The sequence below is a fragment of the Lissotriton vulgaris genome, chromosome 11, assembly GCF_964263255.1.
Source record: "Lissotriton vulgaris chromosome 11, aLisVul1.2, whole genome shotgun sequence".
NCBI classification, from domain to species: domain Eukaryota; kingdom Metazoa; phylum Chordata; class Amphibia; order Caudata; family Salamandridae; genus Lissotriton; species Lissotriton vulgaris.
This window is the reverse complement of record NC_141699.1, coordinates 727762855-727789352: the sequence shown is the minus strand read 5'-3', so window position 1 is coordinate 727789352 and position 26498 is coordinate 727762855. Positions and strand designations below refer to the sequence as shown.

Sequence of the window (26498 nt, the reverse complement as noted above, 5' to 3'; positions counted from 1 at the left end):
GCAGCTATTACCGCGCTGTATCCAGGCGAGGTTCTCGAGGTCCGACCGACCCCCATGGACCCCAACCCACCGGGCAGACGCCGCAAATAAATCTGGCGGGCCTACCTGGGCAGCCGAGACCTCTCCAGACGTTTCCAGACAGCAGGCAGCAGCGGCCTCAGCAGGCAGCAGCAGCAGCAGCAGCCCAGCCCCTTTTGGCAGGCGCTCCCTCTCTGGCAGCCCGGGGGCTGCCTCTGCTGTTCTTCAGGACATCCACGAAGTGGTGCCACACTTGCCGTAGCTCTGCCGAGTCAGGAGGCAGCAGCAAGTGGCAGTCCCGGAACTATCACGGGGACCGCCACAGCAGCAGTTCAGGGAGCTGGGCCGCCTCACAGCGGATGACCATGCGGCAGGGACCGGGCTCCCACAGCACAGCGGGCTGCACCATCCAGTCCACCGCGAGCCGCCTTCAGGGTCCAGACGACCCTCACCAGGCAAGGCAGGTGTGCACAGGCATGGAGGGTGTATGTTAAGGCAGGAAGATCTGCCTTCCAGCCAGGATAGACATGATAAGGAAGGGATTCAGCGCAGAATGTTAGTAAGACGTGTCCGCCATCTTCGGCGCCTGACCGCACCCCCCCAACTTGGAGTCTCTTGCAGTCCTATCCTAACGCACCAGGTCCAACTCCTGATTCATTCTTCACCCCACTATTGATCCCAATTTCTACATGATACATACAATAGTTAAGTAGGAAAGTGTTACCATGCCACAAAGCAGAGACCTTCACTACAAGCAGAAGTGAAGACATTGAGTGTGCCTCATTGTTCAGGCAAAAAACACAGTTGATGGACAGAATGTAGAACAATGTCATACATTCACCCAAGTACAAGGATCTGGGCCTAAATCCATCTTTTTTTTGCACTCCACACCACCCTGGGTTAGACACTGGCTATATGCAAATCAGCTCTGACCCGGTGCCTCATGGGAACAGTCCAGTCCGAACTACCAAGCCATGTCTTTCCCAGACTGGAATCAAGCATCCAAGGACCGATTTCTGGCTATCAGCCTTCATCAGCCTGGATAGCTTGACTCCAGTGGTGTGGAGAGCCTGGGACTCACGTCTGAGTATACCCAGCGCACTCGGGGTGAAAATTGCAAAAAACACGGTTGATGGACAGAATGTAGAACAATGTCATACATTCACCCCAGTACAAGGATCTGGGCCTAAATCCATCGTTTTTTTGCACTCCACACCACCCTGGGTTAGACACTGGCTATATGCAAATCAGCTCTGACTCTGTGCCTCATGGGAACAGTCCAGTCTGAATTACCAAGCCATATCTTTCCCAGACCGTAATCAAGCGTCCAAGGACTGGTTTCTGGATATCAGCCTTCATCAGCCTGGATAGATTGACTCCAGTGGTGTGGAGAGCCTGGGACTCACGTCTGAGTATACCCAGCACACTCGGGGTGAAAATTGCAAAAAACACAGTTGATGGACAGAATGTAGAACAATGTCATACATTCACCCCAGTACAAGGATCTGGGCCTAAATCCATCGTTTTTTTGCACTCCACACCACCCTGGGTTAGACACTGGCTATATGCAAATCAGCTCTGACCCTGTGCCTCATGGGAACAGTCCAGTCCGAACTACCAAGCCATGTCTTTCCCAGACCGAAATCAAGCATCCAAGGACCGGTTTCTGGCTATCAGCCTTCATCAGCCTGGATAGCTTGACTCCAGTGGTGTGGAGAGCCTGGGACTCACGTCTGAGTATACCCAGCACACTTGGGGTGAAAATTGCAAAAAACACAGTTGATGGACAGAATGTAGAAGAATATCATACATTCACCCCAGTACAAGGATCTGGGCCTAAATCTATCGTTTTTTTGCACTCCACACCACCCTGGGTTAGACACTGGCTATATGCAAATCAGCTCTGACCCTGTGCCTCATGGGAACAGTCCAGTCCGAACTACCAAGCCATGTCTTTCCCAGACCGGAATCAAGCATCCAAGAACAGGTTTCTGGCTATCAGCCTTCATCAGCCTGGATAGCTTGACTCCAGCGGTGTGGAGAGCCTGGGACTCACGTCTGAGTATACCCAGCACACTCGGGGTGAAAATTGCAAAAAACACAGTTGATGGACAGAATGTAGAACAATGTCATACATTCACCCCAGTACAAGGATCTGGGCCTAAATCCATCGTTTTTTTGCACTCCACACCACCCTGGGTTAGACACTGGCTATATGCAAATCAGCTCTGACCCTGTGCCTCATGGGAACAGTCCAGTCCGAACTACCAAGCCATGTCTTTCCCAGACCGGAATCAAGCATCCAAGGACCAGTTTCTGGCTATCAGCCTTCATCAGCCTGGATAGCTTGACTCCAGTGGTGTGGAAAGCCTGGGACTCACGTCTGAGTATACCCAGCACACTCGGGGTGAAAATTGCAAAAGACACAGTTGCTAGACATTGTTCAGGCACATCACGGGTGCCCATCAAAGCACGGGAGACACAAGAAGAAGCAGAAACACCAATTGGAGACACCCACTGCAGCCTCTACCTAAAAGGATTCTTATTGTAAAGTTGTCCCAGCTCTGAAAATGCACCAGAACCAGGAATATGTGACTACCATTCTTTTTGCCCAGCCAGATGTTGGAAGAGTAGAAATTGGGACCGGTTTCTTTGGTACAGCCACAGGTTCAGGACTCTCAGAAGCCTCCAACGGAATAAGTCATCTGTCTCCTCAAGGCTCATTTTCTTTTGGATTCTCTCATGGCTGTTCCACTCCTTTGCATAATGGACTCTATGGTGGTCAGGATAGACATCTCTGCACCATCGGACAAGGAGCAATTGAACAAGGAAATGCCCAACCCTTGCCACTACTTTTATACACAGAGACAGGCTTTACCTCCATGCTGTGATTCTTGCTGTCATACCTCTATTTTTCTTTTTGGATGGCCTGAATGCTGATAGACAAGATACCCTCAACCACAGTTTCCAGTTCCTGTGGTGTAGCTCCCGGTGACCCAGCACAGTCTCTGGTATCCAAAACCAGCTCCACTCTTACGCCCCCGGTCTTAACCAGCATTACCAGTACTTTCCTCTGCTGTTTTCCTTGTGCTCGCTTCTGACCTCTCTAGTAGGGCTTTCAGGGAAGGGCAATGTTATTATGGATCCTTCATCCAGGATACCTGCCTCCAGTGCCAATCTGGACTGGACAAAGACCAAGCAGATTATACCCATCACTCAGTCATAGCCAAGACTTTAGCAGCAATGTCCATTGAAACTACTGCACTCCACTGAAAGGTGATGGCGTCTGTGCTATGATGACACCTTCAGTTCACCCACAAAAGCCTGCCTTAGCCATTGACCATTAGCTATGCAAACAGCCTCAGGAGAGCTGCAGAAAACCACACTCCCAATTTAGAAAGCTTAAAGTCCCTGAAAAATTCATATTGTGCGCCCAATGATAGCTCAGTGTTGTCCCCGCGAGCCCTTTAACTCAGTAAGTGGTGTTAGTGGCTGCTTCAGAGAAGTACAAAGCATTGTGCTCCTAAACCGACAAAGAGGCAAAAGGGTGGGAAAAACATGTACCGTCTGGCAGTATCACCATGACAAGCCATTCCCAACACCTTCACTGCCACCTATAGCAGGAGTTCAATCAGTATACCTCAGTGCTCCAGAATGCCGCCATTAGCACTATAGGTTCATGCTTCATCTGTGCAAGGAGGCACCTGATCAGAAACTGTTCACATTGTTGCGTGCTTATCTAGGTTCATGATCGATACTGTGACCTTATGCCCCTATTCGGCTATAAATCCATTTATTCCCTATATTGGCATAACCGTTCAAGTGCGATTTTCTGAAAAGTCATCTCTGGCCTCACACGAACAGAGCCACATTCCAGCATGACTCTCTGCTACTTCCTTTGCGACAATTAGTGCAATGACAGTGCAGCAGTCACTATCTGATATTCCTAGATAACACTCCGAGTTCTTCAACAAGATAAAAACTTAGCAAACCTGGAAATCCCCGCTTGCTATGTTTTGATTAGTAATGGAACTCTAATGAGCAACTGATAACTGTCACTTCCTAGTGACATCTTTAATTGACGTCTTATGTCCAGCAAACTTGCGTCAAACCCGGCACCTGTCAGGTATAAATATTACCAACGTTGCCTTAAGCAAGGAGAGAGAGATACGAGCTGCGAGTTCGTTCCCTGTTGCTGATGCCAGCTGCCTGCATGACCCTGTGTTGGTAAAAACTAGCACTCTGTCGCTGCAGCCTGCTATCCTGTGGTGGTGAAGCTGCTGATTACCATTATCGCCGCTACAGCGCGAACTATGGTGCAGTACGCTTGAGGAGCCGAGCAGCCGTCCTCTGCGAAGACATCCAGCCGATTCCAGCTGCCCGCGGACGCTGTCACCCCTCCTTCCTCGACGCGCTGAGAGAAGCCGCTGCCTTTCTCGTGCAGAGAAATCCAGTCCCGGCGCTTCCGGTTTACCCTCGCGGGTGACTGGGATATCGAGAGAGACCCCTGAAGGAGATACCAATCCTCCATCATTCTATTCAGAGGTATGGTGTTGACTAAACCCTTAAGACGAGAATTCTTGAAACAAACCTTGGCAAAACCAACTTAACTTAAGCTACTTACTTGCTCCCCTTTTCACGTGTTAGGCTTAGGTCAGGCACACTGGGGTAGGCTTAGTTAGAAGCACCAGTTGAGTATGTTAGCCTAATGTATATATGACTGTATATATGTTTTATTACTTTTAAACCATTGTATGGCTAAGAAACCATATCAATGCTTTTACAGTTCTATTTCGCAATACTTATCTTACTGTACGTACTTTTCATAATAACAGTTATTGCAATTGTGGCAATACATTTCTCTTGTATGAGAAGAAAGACTGTTCAATAAATGTTAACCCTTTATTGATACACGCCCGTCTCTCTATTCTCTACATACTGTGAAAGTAAACTGCACTAGACTGACTGAGTGAAATCTATGTCTATTGTTTCACACGACCCTAGAGATCGACTCTTGATCTGAGGAGCAAAGTTGTCATGTTGCACGGTTGTTGGAAAACTGAATCCCTTCTTGTCTGTGCCAAGGAAGCTGATCACTTCCTATGCAGAGAAGAAAGTTTCCAGTGACCTCTGAGCTAGTTGGTAACACAACCCAATTAAGTTTAGCATAGTCAGTGGAGGCCTGGAATATAAGCAGTTCCACGTCGATACTACTGTTTATGTTATTCCAATGCGCAGGGCCTAGTGGGAAACTAGGAACTACACTACATGGCGCCCAAACGTTTGGTAAGGCGATAAACTAACGCAAAACTTATAGAGTAACTCAGTCGTGCATATTTCACACCCCTTTTTCCCGTAAAATACTCCAATAGACGTCTGGAGTGGGTGAAAGGTTAAAATCCGCCCGACCTTAGTAGGAAGAGATTCCTATGTAAAGCTCTGGTTTATTCAACGTTGAAGGATACAGTGTTCTAAAATATTGTGCACCTAATCTTTGTCTCCTTGGAGACCTACTCTGCAAAAAACTGCATTTTTAAAATGTCAGACAATGAAGAAGCAGCTAGGCTGGCTTCCATACTAATAGAGGAGGACTCGAGTCTCCTACAGGCAGACCCGGATGCTATTATCATCCCGGTCCAGTTAAGAAGATCTATAACTTTAAAACTTATAGAAAACGGACTGACACCTCAAGGTGGTACAGTAATTTTCGTGATAGAGGCTCACGAATATCGGCAGACAGAGGTATTCTATTCATGGATAAACTTTCCAGCGGTAAACGCTATAACACAGGAGTTTCACTATTACAAAATAGAGGAACCTCCGGGAGAGTACGCTCCTTTCGAGGAGATTGAAATCCCACTTAAATTTCAAGAGCACCTGCTCTGGTTTAATGGCGCCCTAAAACACACTGATCAAATAACTAGGCTCGGTCCACTAGGTAGACCAGGAGCCACGTGGCCGGTTTTAGCCAGCTACACACCACATCCTGACATTGCAAGAATGTCTAGAGAAGAGCTGTTAGCACATCTAAACACATTAATAAAAATACATAGGCAATTAGTCCAATATGTAATACGGACTGCAACAGTCCAGCCAGCTGTTAATTCACACCAGCTGACCCCTCACCAGGGGAACACAAATAAAATTACACCACAGAACATACAGTCATGTCTTGGTAAAACACCCGTAAAACGGGAACAAATTCCTTTCTGGTTAGCCCAGAAAATCACTCAAATAGAGGCAGTATTTCCTGATACTACCCCTATTGAGAAACACAGAATCTTAACCATCTGCCTTCCTATGGGAATCGCACCACACGTGGAGGACTGTGACACTTGGGGTACAGTCTTTGCTTCCATTTACACAAAAACACACGGTGTTCCGTCTATGGCGGTAATACCAGAAGTGCTAAAACAGATTCAAAATGTCAAAGTCAAAGTCAAAAAGGCTTTATTTCGACATATAAAAATATCTTAAAAAGCATGCATACAATAAAATTCATTTCAATACATTTAAAGGTAAAAAACCACAGAATTAAATATACCCTAATTAAAAAAGCGATTAAACAATTTGCCTAAGTCTTTTTGACCGAATTCGCCATGCCCACCCAAGGTACTTCGAGGTGGCACAAGCGTAAAAAGTGCGAGTGTCTGAGAGTAGGATCCTTAGGGCCACGTTACAATGCCTAGTACCCAGGGTACGACACATGGGTTTTAGCCATTTTGACCGTGGAACTCTATATGCAGGACACTCAAATAAAAGGTGGGGGACGGATTCTTGACGCTGTGGGCAGAAAGGACACCACGGGGCAGTCTGGTATGGAATTTTCCAATGACTAGTAAATTCCATTACAGGGAGGAGGCCAATTCTAAATTTAAAATACAAGGACCTTTCCCAAGGGGCTGAGATTATGTCCAAATACAGTTCTCTAAAAGGAGTATCTTTGGACTCCATGAAGTTTTTTGTCGACTTACAAATCGAGGTGGAAGAAATCCTTCTATTTGACACCCAGTTCCAATAGAGCCGTTTTATTGTTGATTTTGGCGGAGCTGACTGTTGGTGCCATGCTTCTTCCAACCCCAAATTGCTGAGTAAGGCTTTGACATCCGTTAGCCACTTTATTTTCGCCCACCCTGTTGATCTTAATATCTCACGTAGACCATCCGCATAACTTGAGAGTTCAGGGACTCTCCAGATGCGGGCCCACAGGAGCAAAGGGCGTAACTTCGCTAGATCTTCAATAGCCCGACAGCCCATATCCAATTGCAGAGGCAGGATGGGGACAGAAGGGCCAAGGGACATCAGGCTTCTCAAGAAGAAGTTCTCAGCTCGAGTAAGGTCTTTCATGTTCGTCATTCCCCATAGTTCCGCTCCGTACAAAGCGGCACTTACTCCTCTAGCCGTGTAGATGTCCAAAACTGCAGCTATGGGTTTAATTGAGGCTGCTCTCTGCTCTTTTAGCAGGATCCCGGTTACTCTTTTTAAGTTTAACAGCATTTTGAGCAAATGTTGGTCCCATTTCATGGAATCCACCAACCTGATACCCAGATAATCAAAGGTTTTAGTCCTGTCCAATGCCACGGAGCCCAGTGTTGGCGGAGGACCAAGTTTTTGCGGAGGGTTCAAAATGAGGTACTTTGTCTTATCTGTATTTATACTGAGTCCTCTTTGTTTACAAAAATCGTCAAAGCCTAGAAGAAGCTGTTGTAGGCCCATTGGCGATTTTGATAAGAGCAAAGTATCGTCCGCAAAAAGCAGGGTGGGGATAGAACGACCTGCCAGACGAGGGGCATCTGCTGGAATCCTCGACAAGTGGTCCACCACCCCATTAACGTAGAGCGAAAAGAGTGTTGGGGCTAGGACACACCCTTGCCGCACTCCTCTGTTCACATCTATTCTTCGTGTCTTTTGGCCATTGGGACCCCAGCGGATTTGGGCATAGTTGTTTTCATGAAATTTCATGACCAAATGGAGCAGGTAAGGTGGCAGACCAAGATCACTAAGGGCCTTCCATAAGTTATTTCTTGGGACCAAATCGAAGGCCGTCCGGAGGTCGATGAAAGCAAGATATAATGTGCCCTTCCCAATCGTGACGACCTTCCAGTAAATCATGAGGAGCCTTAATGATTGCTCAATTGTTCCGGTTCCAGCTCGGAACCCTGCCTGGAGATCCGAGAGGATCCTGTTCTCATCTGCCCATTGCTGTATTCTAGTTAGGAGAACCTTGCCTGCAACTTTCTGTGAGCAGTCAATCAGACTAATTGGCCTGTAATTCCCTGGATCTTCTCTTGAACCTTTTTTGTGCAGGGGGACCACTTCAGCGGCCATCCAGGAGGCAGGCAGAGGTGCACCCGCCAAAGCTGCATTCAAGACGGATGAAATCAGCGTACTCCAATCCTCTAGGTCAGCTCGGAGCAGGTCACCCGGAAGACCATCGGGGCCAGCCGCCTTGCGCGGGACGAGGGATTTTATTGCGCCTTCCGCTTCTTTCTTGGTAAACAGACTTTCATCGGGACTTTCCCCCACACCAGAGGACTGCGGTAGAGCGAAATCCAATACTTCTACATCAGTTGCCGTGTACAATTTCGAGAAATGTGTAAACCATTGATCCTCGGTTATGTTACACGTGATGACTGTGTCGAGGGGTCTGTTTTTCTTGTGTACTAAGTCCCAAAAACCTTTTGCGTTTTTTCCCACGCTGGCAGTTCGGAGATCCTGCCAATACTTGTCTTCCCAGTCTCTCTTTGCTGTTTTGAGCTCCATTTTATAACCCTTCCGTTTGGTGGCTATTAGGGCGGCATCTCCGCTTTTCACTGCCAGTATCAGAGCTCTCTTCATGGCACGACACTCCTTTGAGTACCATCCTTGCTTACCCTGCCGATTATCACGATTTGGGTTTCCCTTTTTTACTTTGGCCTTGAAAAGGTCCCCAATCGACAATGAAACCTCGCAGAACAATGCTGTGATCTGACTTGGGCAAATAGGCTGACTTTTTAAAATGGCACAGGCTGTAGAGGTAACAGCTCTAATGCATGCCATTTTCTCCTCATCTATTGCCACTTTGTCCCATTTCAGACGTCTTAGGCAGTTTGATGGAACCACCTCTCCCAGTTGCCCTGTCGCTAGTGCGTCGTGATTTCCGCTTCCTGTGATATTCTCTTTCCACCAGATTGATAGGGTCAAAGAAAGTGCATTATGGTCACTATCCAAAGAGGGTAGGAGCATCATATCCTTCATATATACCCACAAAGAAAAGTTTAAAAGAATGTAATCAATCCGGGAAGAGTGGCCGATCCTGTTGTATGTGTGAGCCCCCACTAAATCTGATGGAGTCCTCCCATTGGCTGCCCGTAAGCCGTGTTCTAGAGTGAGGGAATTTAACTGAATGATTCTGGGGGTCCAACTATTTATGATAGGGAGATCGAGTGACGGGACACCTCTCCTAGAATCTTCTTCATATAAATCTAGGGATTCATCGGGCAACAAGGGCTCGAATGTACAATTGAAATCCCCCATAACCAAGATTAAAGAATCATTACTACACTCACCCAGGGCTGCCTCCAGGTCCAAGAGCGTTGGTGACAAAGCTCTCCCGGAGGTCCCTCGTGTATAGATGTTAATAATCTCCAGTTTTTCTGCACTCCTGTTACAAGTTACAGTAAGATGCATCAGATCTGGAGATTTTTGGGGGTGGTGGTGTACCCTCCATCCCAACGTGATGTTTACCCAAACCAAGAGACCTCCATATGGGCGACCTCTTCCCGAAGCTGGGATTTCTGCCGGGACAAAAAAAGTGGCATAACCTACACGGTGCCTTGGTTCTACGCACCACGTCTCTTGGAATGCACAAACTGAGTGAGGTTCGACGAGCGCCACCCAGTCTGGAACATCTTGCTTGCTACTTAAGCCTGCCACATTCCAACTAATGATTTTCAGATGTGCATAGTGCTGTGGCTCATTACAGCCGCTGTTCCCACCCTGTGGGCCCCGTGTTTGAGGTCCATCCACTAATTCAATATTTTCTGGCCCCTCGTCTGAAAGAGTGGATAAAATTGGGGAAGGCGGGGGCTGGTGCACGACAATATTGGTCGAGGGTACCTCCCCTACTGTACAAGTTGTTTTAATCCTCGGGGCGGATACATTATTTGCCACTGAGTCTTTAAGTCACCAGCCCCAACCCTGTGGGTTGGGTGGTTGGGTAGGAGTCCATACCCTTGCTCTAGGATCCAAAGTTGGATAATGAGGGAACCATACGCCTCTACCCCCATCTTGGGAAATTTTATTAAGCCCCATTAATGGGGGCGGATGATAAAAATACCCCAAGTCCCTAGTTTGTATGTCGCAGAAATTATGGTGCGACTGTTGGCTACAAATCATGCCGGCTGCTCTAGGGTCATTGAAATTGATCAGCACACAGTCCCCGGTAATAGCCTTGCGTCTATTACCAATCCAACCCACGCGTCGAACGAGGGCTATTCTACCGTCAATGTGCCCTGGGAGGGGTCTATTAGCTTTTAGCCAGGAGAGCGTCTTGTGTTTGAGTTCAGAGTAAGACTCACAAGAACCCTCTTCAAGCTCGGGTACCCCTGTTAGAATAACCACATAAGGCTTGCAGCCAGGGGGAAGGCTAGCATTTGGCGTACGCCGTTTTACCCTGTCCTTGGCCGGGGATTTTACTGTGGTTATTGCTGGAGATTTGGGCACAGCTTGTGTAACAGGAGTGGGAGGAGATGGGGTTGTGACACCCTTACTTCCGGTTACTGTATCTCCGGTTACCTTGGTGTTAGGGACAATAGGCTTTGGATTGGCCGCAAATTTAACCTTAAGTACCTTGGGTGCCTGGGCACTGGGTTTATTCAATGGACAGACCACACTAGACTCAGGAGTAGGAGTAGATGGAGGGGGAATGGTACCTGTTTTGGTTTGTTGGGATTGAGGAGCCTTAACCACGGCGGGCTTTTTTTGAGAAGATAAGGGCTCAGGGAGGGCTGTAGAAATAGGGAGAACCAGTGGAACAGCACCACTCCTTAAGCCACTGTTTTCTTCAGCATAGGATTTAGCGTGAAATTTGACTAACGATTTCACTGCAAAAAAGTTGTCCAGCATTGTCTGCTCAAGTGAGGCTAGTTTGCGTGTGAGGCCATCAAGCTTATCTACAAGAGGCATCACCACAGACTTAATAATGCTCTCGACTTGGGGGAGAATGCTAGCATCTATAGGGGCCGTTTGACCAGGATTGCCCTCAAAGGCGGAATCTCCGGTATGAGGTGTTTGGGGTTTTAAGTGAGGAACCTGGTTCTGGGTAATGCCCCCTTTTGATATAACGTTCCTACTAACTTTGCTGTGGGGTTTTAGAGAGCCACCCCTGCGGGGACTAGCGGGGCGCTTTCTCTTTTTTTGGGAGATTATGCCTAGGGCTGGCTTCCCTACAGGTGCAGTTTGTGGGGCTGCTACTCTAGGAGTGTTAATGTTGGAATGGCCTGCAGTTAGAGGGGAATTCACAGCTTCACTAACAAGCACAGGGGGACTCGAGGCATCAAGTGTTTCGGAATTATAATCTGGGATCTGGCCTCCAGGTGATAAGATACTAGGAAGAGAAGAAGAGGAGTGTGTTGGGTCAAGCACAATACTTGGTGCTGTAGTAGTTACCCTTTCTAAGCTAGCCCTAATGCAACTCACTCTCTCGTCAATAGTAGGCGACTCAATTATCAACAGAGGAGTTGGGGGAATTTGACCAGGGCTATCAGCTAGGGCAATGGCGCCCAGAGAGGAGCGCTTGTTAGACATACTCAAGGAATCCCGTGATAACCTACGCTCTGCCAAGATTATCTCCTTCTCAACTATGGAAACTGCACGGGTAATGAACTGGTCCATAGTACCTAGCACAACATCTCCAGCAGATTTCTTTGTCTTACAGGATCGAGTACCTGAAGCCATTGTCCTGGTGGCTTATCGTCCGCTTCACGAAACCAAGGGATGTGGCCCAGCCCGGCCTCCTCCGGCCCCGGACGGCCACAGACGGTCCCGCCCTTGTCCCGGGCTTCTCCCGGCGCGCTCCCGCTCGCTCCCGCGTAGCGGGTACGACTCCCTCCTTTTGTGTCTACAACTGATAGGATTTGATAGGCGGGGGGCGTGGCCAGCGGGGAGAGCAGCCCAGGTGTTGCAGGTTTGGGCGCGCAGGGGCTCCTGGATGCTGGAGTCCCTGCCTGCGCTCGCAGCCCCGCTGGTCAACTCGCCTCTCCCCGCGCTCTTCTCCACCGACCAGCAGACACCGGCAGCAGATGGCACGCTGCGGGACCCGCGAAGCGGGTCCGGCGAGGTGTCGGTCGGGAGGCGCTGAGGGTCCGTTCTTCACAAGGAACAGCAGGGAATCCACGCACTTCCAAAGTCCAGGTGAGGTTTGGGCAAAAGAAACAGCTTTCAAGGGTCCCAAAATGAATTCGGTCCAGAGCCCGCTTTAAATCTAGGTATGAAATTACTGAAAGACTTCAAGCAGGTCACGGCTATATTATTAGCCAACATCAAGGGAGAAGCAGCATCTGTGGCGATTCGCCAGAAGTTGAAGGAAACAGATATAAAAGATCCTGTTGAGCTTGCAAAAATCATAGAAAAATGCTATGAAGAATTAGGTAGAGACAGCTTGGGTGGGAAACCAGTTTAGCCCCAACTGCTCGAAAATCCTGAAAAATTATTTATTAAAAATAATTTAAACACTCCTAAAAAGAGCTGGGATGGAAATAAACAATCCACTCCCAAGGAAAAAGTTTTCCAGTCCAGAGGAAGGTCTCCTCGACGGAGGGAAAGAACTCCGACTCGAGAACGCCAGTCTCCCCAACGGGAGCCCTCTGAGAAAAGATATAACCTTAGAAATAGGGATAATATAAAAAAAACTGATAGATATCAAAGTATTGATACACGTCCCTCTCGATCTCTTCCACAGAATTCGGAAAGAAGAGGACGGTCAGACCCAGGAGAGCACACCAAGTCCAAAGACAAGGAACCTGCTCAAAATAAGAAATCTCAATTTCAGAAAAAGAAGGTAGCCAGTATTAGAGTAATCAACCATGCCGAGAATACGGAGGACACAGTTGAAAAACGGGGAGTGGGCATTGACTATGTTGGACAGTGCAGCAGAAATCAGTATAGCGCGCAAGATCTTGATGAGTCATCTGGAGACAGTGGACACGAATGAATTCATTCAGGTTGAAACTGCCGACGCCAGACTTAGCGAGCCCCATAAAATATACGAAATAACATTGCGTATAGAGGGTGATAAGACTAGGAAAATTAAGGGTCTATTTTGGGATAAGCTCTCAAAAGGCTATGATATTCTGTTAGCTGAAAAAGATTGGCCCCCAGAGTTTGTCAGGGAGTGCCCTCGTGGCGAAGAAGTGATTATGCCTGCCTTCTCGAATCACATACCGATTCATAAAAAATACACATATGCAAGGAAATGGGCAGTGGCCCAGGCACCTGCATTGTATAAAAATCATGTAGGATGGGATGAGGATTCACCGCCTCACAAAATCCAATTAAAAAGTGAACCAACTGCCCAACGGCAGTATCCCATAAAGCAAGAAGCTAAAAAACAAGTCAGGGAGATCTTAGATCAACTTGAATACCAGGGGGTGATTGAAACATGCACCTCTCAAATGAACAATCCTTTGTTTCCTGTCTCCAAGCCAGACAATTCATATCGTCTAGTTTTGGACTACTGACATCTTAATACATGTTGCAAAACTTTTGCAGTACAAAACTCGCATAGTGCAGCCCTAATGAATAACATAGTTAGGAAAAAATACAAAACGACATTAGACATTTCTAATGGCTTCTTTTGTCAAAACATTGCACCGGAAAGCAGATATTTGACCGCTTTCTCCGCATTTGGGTCACAGAAAAAATTCTGTCGACTCCCACATGGGTTCAAGAACAGCCCAGGACTATTCTCAGCTAGGGTAACAGAGTTACTACAAATCTATGATGATGAAGCATTATCTTACATAGATGATATTTATCTCACAGGCGACGACTTGGATACTCACTTGAAAAGAGTGAACACCATTATACTTGGGTTCGCAGCAGAGGGTTACAAATTCAACTTTAAAAAGTCCCGAATTGCCCATCTGACAGTACTATTTTTAGGGTACGAATTATCAAGCGAAGGGAAAAGCCTAGCGGACAACTTCTTAGAGAAGTGCGCTGTACTCCAAGCTCCAAAAACGCTGAAGAATTTACAATCAATACTAGGTTTTCTGAATTTCGGAAGAACTTACATCCTAAATTACGCAGAGAGGGTTAAACCTCTCTACGAACTAATTAAACCTGATTTAAAACAAATCAATTGGACTCAAAAACACACAGAAACTTTGAGATCACTGCAAACAGACATGTTAGCAAAAACAAAATTAGATACGCGTGACAACACGATCGATCTTGTAATCCGAGTCATCCCAGGAAGATGCGGATTCACGTACCTAACCTCTAATGAGGGAGAAAAGGTACCAATTTCAATTAAATCTCACTTGTACACACAAGCAGAAAAAACATTCAGTCACACAGAAAGAACTGTGAACGCAGTGCAAATCGCATTAGCAAATGAACGAGAACTAGCACACGGCAAACGGATTAATATCCTTACAGCGGAATCCGCCTTCGAGGCGCTATTCAGCCCAGTAAACCTGCCTACAGTGTCACTGGATCCGAAATGGATACAGTGCATAGATTCTCTAGGAGCGGAAGACGTGAAATACTATTTTGCCCCGCAATTTGAAGAACTGAATGATTTAGAATATGAAGAAGAATATCCTCTGCCAATCGAAATTCTGCCTCTCCCACAATACGCCTGTATAATCTATACAGATAGCTTTGTACAGCATTTTAATGTAGAGAGCAAATCCTACGATGCAGCATGTGCGATTATTAAATGTCGTTGGCTGTGCGGTAAAATCAAACCGAAAATAACAAAAACTGAATCAGTAAAATACTGTTCGGCTCAAAGAACTGAAATCAGATCTTTAAAGATGGCGCTCGAAAATGCAGAACGCGAATTCCCCACACTTATAGTGTGCGATTCTCATTTTTGCGTCAACTCTTACAACAATAAACTGCAGAGTTGGATCGAAAACGACTACAAAGATGACACAGGTGCCACAATAAAGCATAAAAAGCTCTGGAACGAGGTAGCTCTTTTACACAAAGAACTACAAAAGACTCACGTGATTCACGCACAGAGTCTTCAGCGTGATGGCGTTCACGTTGCAGGGAATTCATTGGCTAATACAGCCAAAGCGGAAGCAACTAACCCGGCTTCCGTAGCCACAAAAAAGCGTACAGATAAATACATAGACGGGGAAACCATGCTAGCAGTAAAAACGACCGTAAAAGGCGACTGCGCAGCACTACCCGTAAACTATCCACTCAATTATGCATACATAATCAATGCAAACTCCGTTCCTTTTGCTCGAATCCCTGGAGTGGGGGATAGAGTAATTCCAAACATGAACAGGAGAATATTTTTAATAGCAGACGCACACATGGGTTTGGGTCTACGGCACAGAGAGATCAAGGAATCAGTGACTGAATTACAATCAGTATTCTGGTGGCCGGGAATGAGTGTAGAACACCAAATATATGCAAACAACTGTGAAAACTGTAATAGGGATCGCAGTAGCGAACCTTGCTACCGGCTACCAGTCAGAAAGAGCGTAACGCTGCCTACACCCCACCCTGCGTCCTATTAACAGTTAAGGCGAAAAGCACTTAAAAAATGAGGCCCCCAGCGCTCGGCTGACGCTAGAATGGTTATAAAAGATTTGCGAGTCTTTATCGGCACATACGCAATTACCACGTTCCATTCTGACCAGGGTCCTGCTTTCAGCTCTCGAGCCTATAAGGAGGCCATGGTCAGCATGGGAATTGGGTTGTGGTATTCTTGTCCGTCGCACCCCGAAGGGAATAGTGTGGTAGAAAGAAAAAACCGGGACATAAAGCAATCTATAACAGCGAAGGTATTAGGTTCAGGCGCTGGGTGGGTCAAACATTTAATAAGTGTCCAGACTAGTCTTAACAACATGCCAAGAAATTCTCTAAAAGGTTTCAGCCCATACGAACTATTGTTCGGAATTAGAATGAACGTTCAGGACCTCGATAGTCAGATGTCAGTGGTACAAGAAGAAACAACGCACTTTGATGTAAAAGATCGTTTGGCTGTTTTACAGGAACTGAATGAAACAAGAAAATCATTAAGCAACATAAAGTTAAAGCAACAGCCAAGTACCACTGACGAGGCACCACCAGCAACAGCCCCAGCAAGGCCTGTCTGGATTCCAAAGATTGGGGATCTAGTCAGAGAAAAGATCGCGGTTAAGAAGGAATTTGGGCCTTCTTACAGAAAAGCAGTACCTGTCTTAGCAGTCACCGGAACAAGATCAGTTGTGCTACCGCCCCTTGCTGGTAAAAAGGAGAACAGAGTCGTGTCTATCGATCTGGTAAAACCACAAGCATGTGGCCTATAATCAACAGTAGGCCCAGTGGACTCCCAAGAAACAACAGAATACCCAAACTTGCAACAATCCAAGAGGTTCAAACTGAAAGACTCATCACATTCGATCAGCCTGCAGTGCACATTGAAGGACTATGCAATAATGCCATGGAACTCGTGCCTCTTGAAACACAGATTGAAACAGTTTGTCAAGAAACAACACCAGTCTACAATGATGTGGCATCAGAAAGTGCTACCGAGAGACAGATTGAAAGAACAATCCCATCAATTGACAGAACTGCCTCTGGTTATTTCATCAACTTCGACAACTTCTCTGAAGATTTAAGTGACCCCGAAGTGATGCCAGAAACAAAAAAGTCTTTTAAAGAAAAAGCAACGGAACTCTTTCATCAACTGAAGGAAATCTACCTAATTTCCCCTTGGCTAGAGTTCTGGTTTGGTCTAGGTGTATTTTTCCTCCTGCTTTGGCTCATCATGGTACTATGTTTGGGAAAATTCATTGAAGGAAAATATATTACAATGGACACAGCAAGTCAGAACATCAACCTAGTCCTGAAACCACACAGATCATCCCACGTGAAGAAAAGAGAACTGTCAACAGTAAATGTCACAGCAATTCCAATACCTGGTGGGGTAGTATGGGAGAAAACAGACTATGAGATCTATGGTCCGGTCGAAATCCTGAAGTATCCTCATCAACTAAAGGTTTCCTTAAGTGACTTTGTGACACCAAGTACATTCTCTGATGATTGGGACTTTAACAGTATTAATGACATGATGTCTGATTTAGTAATGTCAGCTAGATTCACAGATCATGATTATTTACAAGGTTCATCTAGTTATGAGCAGTTATTCTGTTACACCCACTATGGGGATCATTACTTGCATAAATCTGCACAGCCTAGAAATGTTTTTATGTATAATCAATGGGAACATTGTGCTACACCACCTAAAAGCAGTTCTAAAGCATTTTTTGAGAAATTCAAATACTTCTCAGGGTTTAACACCAGTGCTGCAGAAACGTTTTATTACAAACTGTTAGATAAAACAGGTATGAAAACAATGCTGACAAATTCTAAATTGATATATTCAGAAGCATTTTATGACAAAATGATGACATTTGGTTTCGATTATTGGAAAAATAATATTGAAACGAAAACAATTTGGGGTACAAAAGATTGGCAGGTGCAAGGCATAGAAGCACTATTTAGAACCTGCATGATACCAGAACAAATGTTATTTTTAAATGACACTGTACACCAAACATCTTGTCTTGGCCTAGCTAAGATCAAAGAAATGAAAACACCGTCTATACCAAAGCCAATACCTGAAAATGCAACAGCTGATATTGAGTTAGACGTGTCACAAATTTTACATTTCAACAGAACACATCCTGATTGGAAAAAGTGGTTAATCTGGCCTACAGACACAAATAGCTGTCAAGATAGGTTCCTGAATAAAACACAGGGTTTAAAAATGACCAGATTAGACTCTAGATACTCCCAGAGACAACATCCAGGGATTATAACAACATACAGTGTAGGGAAACTCTGCCTAGAATGGCTAACTACATCCACACTGGCTGAAATTAAGCAACACTTGTCTTTATTAAAAGATGGTGCTGATTTGCGCGATTTCATTCTTGGACCACACAAACAGCGTCAAAAGCGTTTCATAGCGACCAGTATCTATGCTGCTTACAACGAGGCTTGGAAAGTAAAGCAAATTGAAACTGCTGAAAAAATACGAGAAATTGATCGTATTAATTTGGAGAAATCACTTTCTGTGGTAGACCATGGGTTAATGACTCTGTCTTCCAGAATATATTCTTTGGACAATATTGTATCCTCTGCCTTTGATGTGATAGACAGAGATTTGCTAATGTTACAACATGGCCAGTCTCAATTACGCTCTATTATAGAACTAGGCTGGACGCTGCAAAATCTTCGTTCAGGCTATGTGCCTTGGCGTTTAATCAACACAACGTCATTATTTTCCAGTTTTAACCTTACTGATAAACAGATCAGTTTGGCACAGAAAGGAGCAGACTATACAATCCTGAGCATCGAAAAACTCGAGAGATTATCATTGACAATGTCAGAGAGTCCTGTCATTGAATGGATAATACACGGAATTATCACAATTCCGATAACAACTTTCCGATTTAAAAAGTGCCTTGAGTACATACCTGCTGGCCAATATGAACAATTGGGTAAAGGATATGTTAAATCTATATGGAAATTACCATACACTCATTCTTGCTATAGTGACAGCGACAAAAATGTATTTCTTAGTGGTGACAACTGTAAACACTCACTAAGCGGTATACTTTTGTGTCAGGGTATTAATTTACACGGAGCATGTGATGGAAATTCAAACAACCTCTCATGCCACCAGCTAGTCACACCTGCAACTCAGATAGAGCCCTTCTTTATGCAACTCGCAAACGGGAGTTACATTCTTAGAACGGATCACAGATGTTGTGGCCTGACGACAGGGAAAAGTTATCTAATACAAGTAACGTCCATGGTCAAATGTTGTATGCAAGCATTGTTCCCGAGCGGGCCTCCAGACATAGTGACTCCTCTCTGGCCTCGTCTGAATCTCTATTCTATACGAATTGATACATTAAGCAAAATGAAATCTGTGCTTTTACAGACAACAGTGCCTATAACGTCATCTAAAGAGACGTATGATCTTCTAGTCGCAAGGACGGCTACTGAAGTCCATGACCTTTTATCAACAAATTGCCCCGTGCATTTCGTAGAAATGTTCAGCCAACTCCTTAACATGTCTAGTGCAACAAGCATCCCAGGCATATTTAAGACAGTCTTTACGGGACTGCTAACACCCTTCCAGGCAATTTTGGGAATCTTTCCTAATTTTGTGCACTCCATTTTTGGCGGCATTCCACTATTTTTGGGACTCGTTGCAGGGATTCTATTTTTGACCCTTCTGCTACGTTATGGCAAGCCTCGGCTCAGACATAGCTCCCATGGGAATGGAAGAGACAATCCTAGCAATGCGCTACAGGGACAGGATAACTAACGTCCTCGGATTGGCCAGGCTGAGAGATCTAAACATGACCTGGTTCCTTTCATTCAGACCGATATGGCAAAATTGCATTTTACCTGTGCTACGGTGTATGCTTTGCGGCGATGAATGCGTGTTGGACATCTGTCTTTCACTTCCATCAGCAGTACCAATGGACGTCGATACTTTGCTCAGTCCAATAACGGCTCACGCATTGTGTTGTCCCCAGCGGCTACCAATCCTGATGACGGCATTCGTGGAGACTCCTGTACTACAGCCAAGTGGTAACAGTGGAGCGAGTGACAAAAGCAACATCATCCAGGTACAACGTTCTGTGAGCATTGCTGGTCCTGCCTTCGATGACAGCAATCATTCTCACACCTGCCAAGTTACAGCGCTATCTAATTTGGTTGAACTATCACCTGATTTTGTAGACCAATTCTTTGCGAGCCTGTCTGATACGATGTTCTCACCCATAGAGAAACAATAACTTTTGAAAAACTTTCCGACACACAGCGTTCCCATGAACTCTGAATTCGGCCTTCAGTTTTGATCAACAAAGACTGCAATAAGCTTTGGAACTCTATATTTCCCCGTTCAAGCATTAAAATTTTTTTTTTTAAATTGGACAATTTTTTAATAATTCACCCTTTTTGGCACGAACAATTCTTTGCTTAACGTAAAAACTATTCTTAGAGAACAGAAGCTTCACACTTCTATTTCTAAACACATCTAGAGACATAACAACATAACACCAGCCTCTAGCACACATGTTATTACAATGCATTTTTATGTGATGATTTATCTCGCATTTCTTCTGTCAGAGATACTTCATGTGTAATTCTTTATGCATAATCGTTCATTGATTTCATATGCAATAATTTTTTTGAATGATTACTATGCTTTAAAAAACGTACAGTACCTAAAATTCCATGTATTACAAGTACGCCTATTTCGAATGCATTTATGTATTTTGGGGTGGGCAATGTTACACATGCATCTAATTGCTTAGTTTTAGTAATTTTGATGGACATGAAAACGTGGAGTGGGTGTTGTGTGCTTATCTAGGTTCCTGATCGATACTGTGGCCTTATGCCCCTATTCGGCTATAAATCCATTTATTCCCTATATTGGCATAACCGTTCAAGTGCGATTTTCTGAAAAGTCATCTCTGGCCTCACACGAACAGAGCCACATTCCAGCATGACTCTCTGCTACTTCCTTTGCGACCAATTAGTGCATTGACAGTGCAGCAGTCACTATCTGATATTCCTAGATAACACTCCGAGTTCTTCAACAAGATAAAAACTTAGCAAACCTGGAAATCACCGCTTGCTATGTTTTGATTAGTAATGGAACTCTAATGAGCAACTGATAACTGTCACTTCCTAGTGACATCTTTAATTGACGTCTTATGTCCAGCAAACTTGCGTCAAACCCGGCACCTGTCAGGTATAAATATTACCAACGTTGCCTTAAGCAAGGAGAGAGAGATACGAGCTGCGAGTTCGTTCCCTGTTGCTGATGCCAGCTGCCTGCATGACCCTGTGTTGGTAAAAACTAGCACTCTGTCGCTGCAGCCTGCTATCCTGTGGTGGTGAAGCTGCTGATTACCATTATCGCCGCTACAGCGCGAACTATGGTGCAGTACGCTTGAGGAGCCGAGCAGCCGTCCTCTGCGAAGACATCCAGCCGATTCCAGCTGCCCGCGGACGCTGTCACCCCTCCTTCCTCAACGCGCTGAGAGAAGCCGCTGCCTTTCTCGTGCAGAGAAATCCAGTCCCGGCGCTTCCGGTTTACCCTCGCGGGTGACTGGGATATCGAGAGAGACCCCTGAAGGAGATACCAATCCTCCATCATTCTATTCAGAGGTATGGTGTTGACTAAACCCTTAAGACGAGAATTCTTGAAACAAACCTTGGCAAAACCAACTTAACTTAAGCTACTTACTTGCTCCCCTTTTCACGTGTTAGGCTTAGGTCAGGCACACTGGGGTAGGCTTAGTTAGAAGCACCAGTTGAGTATGTTAGCCTCTTGTATATATGACTGTATATATGTTTTATTACTTTTAAACCATTGTATGGCTAAGAAACCATATCAATGCTTTTACAGTTCTATTTCGCAATACTTATCTTACTGTACGTACTTTTCATAATAACAGTTATTGCAATTGTGGCAATACATTTCTCTTGTATGAGAAGAAAGACTGTTCAATAAATGTTAACCCTTTATTGATACACGCCCGTCTCTCTATTCTCTACATACTGTGAAAGTAAACTGCACTAGACTGACTGAGTGAAATCTATGTCTATTGTTTCACACGACCCTAGAGATCGACTCTTGATCTGAGGAGCAAAGTTGTCATGTTGCACGGTTGTTGGAAAACTGAATCCCTTCTTGTCTGTGCCAAGGAAGCTGATCACTTCCTATGCAGAGAAGAAAGTTTCCAGTGACCTCTGAGCTAGTTGGTAACACAACCCAATTAAGTTTAGCATAGTCAGTGGAGGCCTGGAATATAAGCAGTTCCACGTCGATACTACTGTTTATGTTATTCCAATGCGCAGGGCCTAGTGGGAAACTAGGAACTACACTACAACATCATCTGACCTCAACAAAATTGTACTAGCACCAGCAATCTTGCCCTAAGTCTTAGTGCCCCAAGGCAAGTGCCCAGGAGAAAATAACCAACCTCTCCTATGTAAGAAACTTTTTTAATCCCTCTACAAATAAGGTCCCTCAGCAACATGGTCATAACCAAATTACTGAATGCCATCTAAGTAGTACTGCCAAGAACACCATCTCTGCTAACCACTGATGGTTTTCAAGTTTTTGCCTTGTCCCATTGTACCCCTGACACTGCCCTTGCTAACCCAGGTCTCAGGGGTAATGCAGGCAGTGTGAGGACCAGAAAGGAAACTGGGATCTTATAACCCTATTTGCATTCCTTAATTTCCCAATTGTGTTCTCCTCTTACCCTCAGAAGTATATTTAAGACAGTTGTGAGAACTGGGGAAGGACAGTGGGTTAATTCTGAGAACTGATTGCAGTTCAACTTGCACATGATATCACCTCTACTAACTCTGACATCTTGGCCAATTGGCATCCATACCTTTGGAAACAGTTTAGTGCTTTAAGTAAATAAGACAATTTTGGAGTTGATGAAGTGCACCCATAACTTTTTCTGTTTCAGGAACATTGGATACGAGCTCACAATACGAATATGGTGCATTCGATGCACCCCAGCTCTGTCAATGGAGTGGAAGACATGATCAGCCTCGGAGACCTGAATGAAGCAGGGATTGTCCGCAACCTTCTCATCCGCCACAAAGAACGCAACATCTACGTAAGTGTTCAGAATTTATAGCCAATTCTCTCTCCCTGTCTCAATCTCTGTCATTCCCTTTATTTTTATATATATTTGCTGCTCAGTTCTAAAGTTTTCTGCGTTTGCATTTTGTCTTGCTACTCGTTATCTCTATCCCAGAAAACTAGTGTATCTACTTTCACTTTATTACAGTTTCTTATTCTTTTTCTGTCTGCTCTCTTGCATTTCTGTTCTCTACTTTTCTCTTATCTGATTTAGTTTCTCTCTTTCACACTGGACAATCTCCCTCTCTGTCCTTTTTAGGTCTCGCACCTGGAATTCAGGGCGAAGCCCTGTCGCAGTGTGACCTATTGCTGCCGGCTCTGCTTACAAGGAGACAGGAGATGGGCACGCGCAGCCTCAGGAATCGGATTAGGACACGCGCGCGTTCACCATCTCCTGTCTCTCTTGAAAGCCTCCAACACACACAGCCACACCTCCCCCTGCTTTCGCACATGCACGCGCGCACACACACACACAAGCGCACACACAGAGACACACACACGCACCCCCCCGCCGCACACAGACACGAGCGCACAGACACACGAGCGCACACCCCCCTCCCCCGCCGCCACCCCAGTACAACTAAGCCCCACTCACCGCATCGGCGCCACTCCGGACTTCTGCAGCCTCCGCTGGGCGCTCCCTTGGGCATGGGAGTCCCGCGTCACCACTGCTCCTCTGGCCAGCCACTCCGTGGGCGTGGGTTTCGAGCAGAAAACGGAAGTCCCGCCCCACGACAGGTTTCGGCAGTGCACGCTCACGTTTGAAATAAAAATGTACTTTCAGTAGGAAAAACAAAACAGTGGTTTTTAAATGCAAACATATCACAGGATATCACGAGAAAAATTGTAAGATGCGTAGGTATAAAATATATTATTTCTCACACGAGTTCCTAAAGGAAAATGTGTACTTGTAAAGGTGACATTCAGACGCAAACTAAAATAATAATTTTAGCTACTGAAAACAGCTGTTATTTTATGTTTTTGTAAAACTTAAGAACAGAAAAACAAACTATACATAAAGGTGGATAATGTTTTAGTAAATGTAAGGACTCAATGACCACAACGTTCGATTTTAGCGCGAGAACTTCGCTCCAAAGGCAAGAGTAAATGAAGTTAAAAGATAAACACAAAAGCCTGTAACCTCGGGGCTGTTACCGCTTTGTGCTGCACATCTGGACTCAGTGTTCCACTGACATAGCAACAACTATACAGATTTTGCATGTAACGGGGATCAAACTCCAATGCGAGTACAATAAAGTTGAAGGAGATATTGAGTAAACCCCAGGACATTGTCAATAATTGCATATGAAAACAAACCGTAACTTGCGGGACAATAAATGAAAATACAACGAACAGGGATCTTTAAATGAAACGATCATTCTCTCCAAATGACTTTATTCGCTTTCTGGGAAATAGTTTAATATTCTTTCTTGTAAAGTATTCCTTGACATAGATTACAGCACAGTGAGAATGGAAGCGTTAGAAGGACCACTCAAATCAGCTCAATCCATGATTTTGTATAGTACTGTGCACATGTTCGACTCGGAAAGTGTCGACCGTGATCCCTGCTAAAAGCAGCAGTCACTTGCTTTTAAGAGAAAGCCAGGCAAAAAACATCGATGCCAAGAAATGAAGATATTGTACCAAAAGTTTGAGGGTTCGTCTTACAATAGAACACAACTTCACAACATTAGCAAACAAGTATTGGCATAGCCAATAGGTCTCGCTTTTGACTCGCAATAGACTCGGTGGTCCCTCTCGAGTTTTCTCCTGTTCGACTGCTCCGTCCATGGTCACTATAGCGTATCTTAAAGATATCCTTTTGTCAAAATCAACATCACCGCTCCTTTAGCTCAAAACATGAAAATCCGTGATCACTGAATTGTGTATTCCTGTTTGACTGACCTTTGTTACACGTTATCCCTGTATGGTGTGTCATCTTTGCTGCCACGGTTTAGGCAGCTTTATTGTGGGTCTTGCTCGCACTATACTTTGCACCTCTTTCAAGGTTAGGTTCCACCACAAGACAGCTGCCATGTGATTGGAGCATGCCCCCGAGCCTCACGCCTAACGCCAAACATGCCACTCTGCAAACCTATGACTCTACTATCCTTCTATGAGAAACTGAGTGGTTACTTGCTGGCCTCCCACAAACCAGTGCTGTACCAACAATGAATAGTAAACTGAGTAGCTACTTATGGTCCTCCCACATACCAACAATTTATTAAAAAAAACGTAGTAGCTAGTTACTAGTCCTCCTGCGTACCAACAATCAATAACAAGCTGAGTAGCTACTTACTGGTCTCCCGCAAGCAAACATGGTACCAACAATGTATAGACATGCATTGCCATAGCCAATAGGTCTCGCTTTTGGGAGAGTTTATGCTATTGGCATTGTAAATGACAATGCCTTTCATTATTTTTTTTTTAAAACCAACACATTAATAAAAGGCATTGTAATCTACAATGCCAATAGCTCAAACTCTAGTAAATGCGAGACCTATTCCTTTGCAAATGCTTGTTTCAATTGTACATTCATTCATCTCTGTATTTTATTATTTAATTAGGGGGATTTATAGTGCAGATCTGGTAAGTGGAGTGCAGCACATGCAGCAGGATGCACAGCGCCATTCAGAGATAACATGGAGGCGCCTAAAACATGTAAAAGAGTTTGTTACAATAGGGTATGGTGGGAAGAGGTGTTAGGTAGATGGAAACATTTTCTCAAGGCCTGAAGGCTGGCAAGGGAGAAGACTTAGGTGAGGGGAGGTAATTCCATAGACTTGAACCATATTAATTAATGGCCTGGTTATCTTTACTCTCATTAGTCTTACGCTAAAGACTTTTCTCCCTGTCTTTTAGAGACTTTCCCACTTACATTCATCAAAAATGCTCTTACAGGCATTGGTCCTTGGCCACTCCTATTATAGAAATCTTATGGCTGTGCCCAATGCTTCCCTCTTATCTTGTTTCCTGTCTGTGGTTGGTGATACTTTGTTGTTGACTACGACTGATGGTCATTTGTGTAGCTTCTAGTGAAACATATAACATTGTCACTAGATGATGATTTGCTTTTATTTAGGCTGTTGTTCGTTCTTTCACTTTAGCCACATGACCTGTTAGTCTCTGGTTTCAAACAGTGGTTCTCTGTGTGGCTTTCATCTTGGCATCAATTAACAACTCTCCAGTTGGTTCTGGTTAATTACTCTTTATCTGCCACGGTGCAGTGTTCTCTCTTTGATTCTGGTCAATATTCTTTTTGGACTGAGGCGTTGTCTCCAAAGTTTCTGCACTCATCACCTCTTCAAACTTCCCTGCACTCTCATTCTCGGTATTCTCTGTCCAAGTCAGGTATGCCTGATAGGGTTCCCAGATGTCCTTCAAATGGCTTGGCTCTGGCATCAGGTTATGGAGTGCATTGGAGTGTTACAATATGTGATGATCACAATGCCACTCCAGCAGCGTAACGAATGTTCCTTTTGCCCAGTACATTGTTACCTTCACCAGCAATAGTCCCAACACCACTAGACATTGTACCAACTTCAGGATGTCCCTGCCGTAGCCCAGCTGCACCAAC

General features: G+C 45.0%; 1 protein-coding gene across 1 annotated transcript in view; it reads left to right on the top strand.

Moving 5' to 3' along the window:
• The window catches only part of LOC147683395 (unconventional myosin-VIIb-like), a 1214266-nt gene that overhangs the window by 178802 nt on the left and 1008966 nt on the right, over positions 1-26498 (top strand). Inside the window, exon 4 of the mRNA XM_086943813.1 lies at positions 22743-22895. Within this exon, the coding sequence (XP_086799939.1) occupies positions 22743-22895 (153 nt within the window). The remainder of the gene's footprint in view (positions 1-22742; positions 22896-26498) is intronic.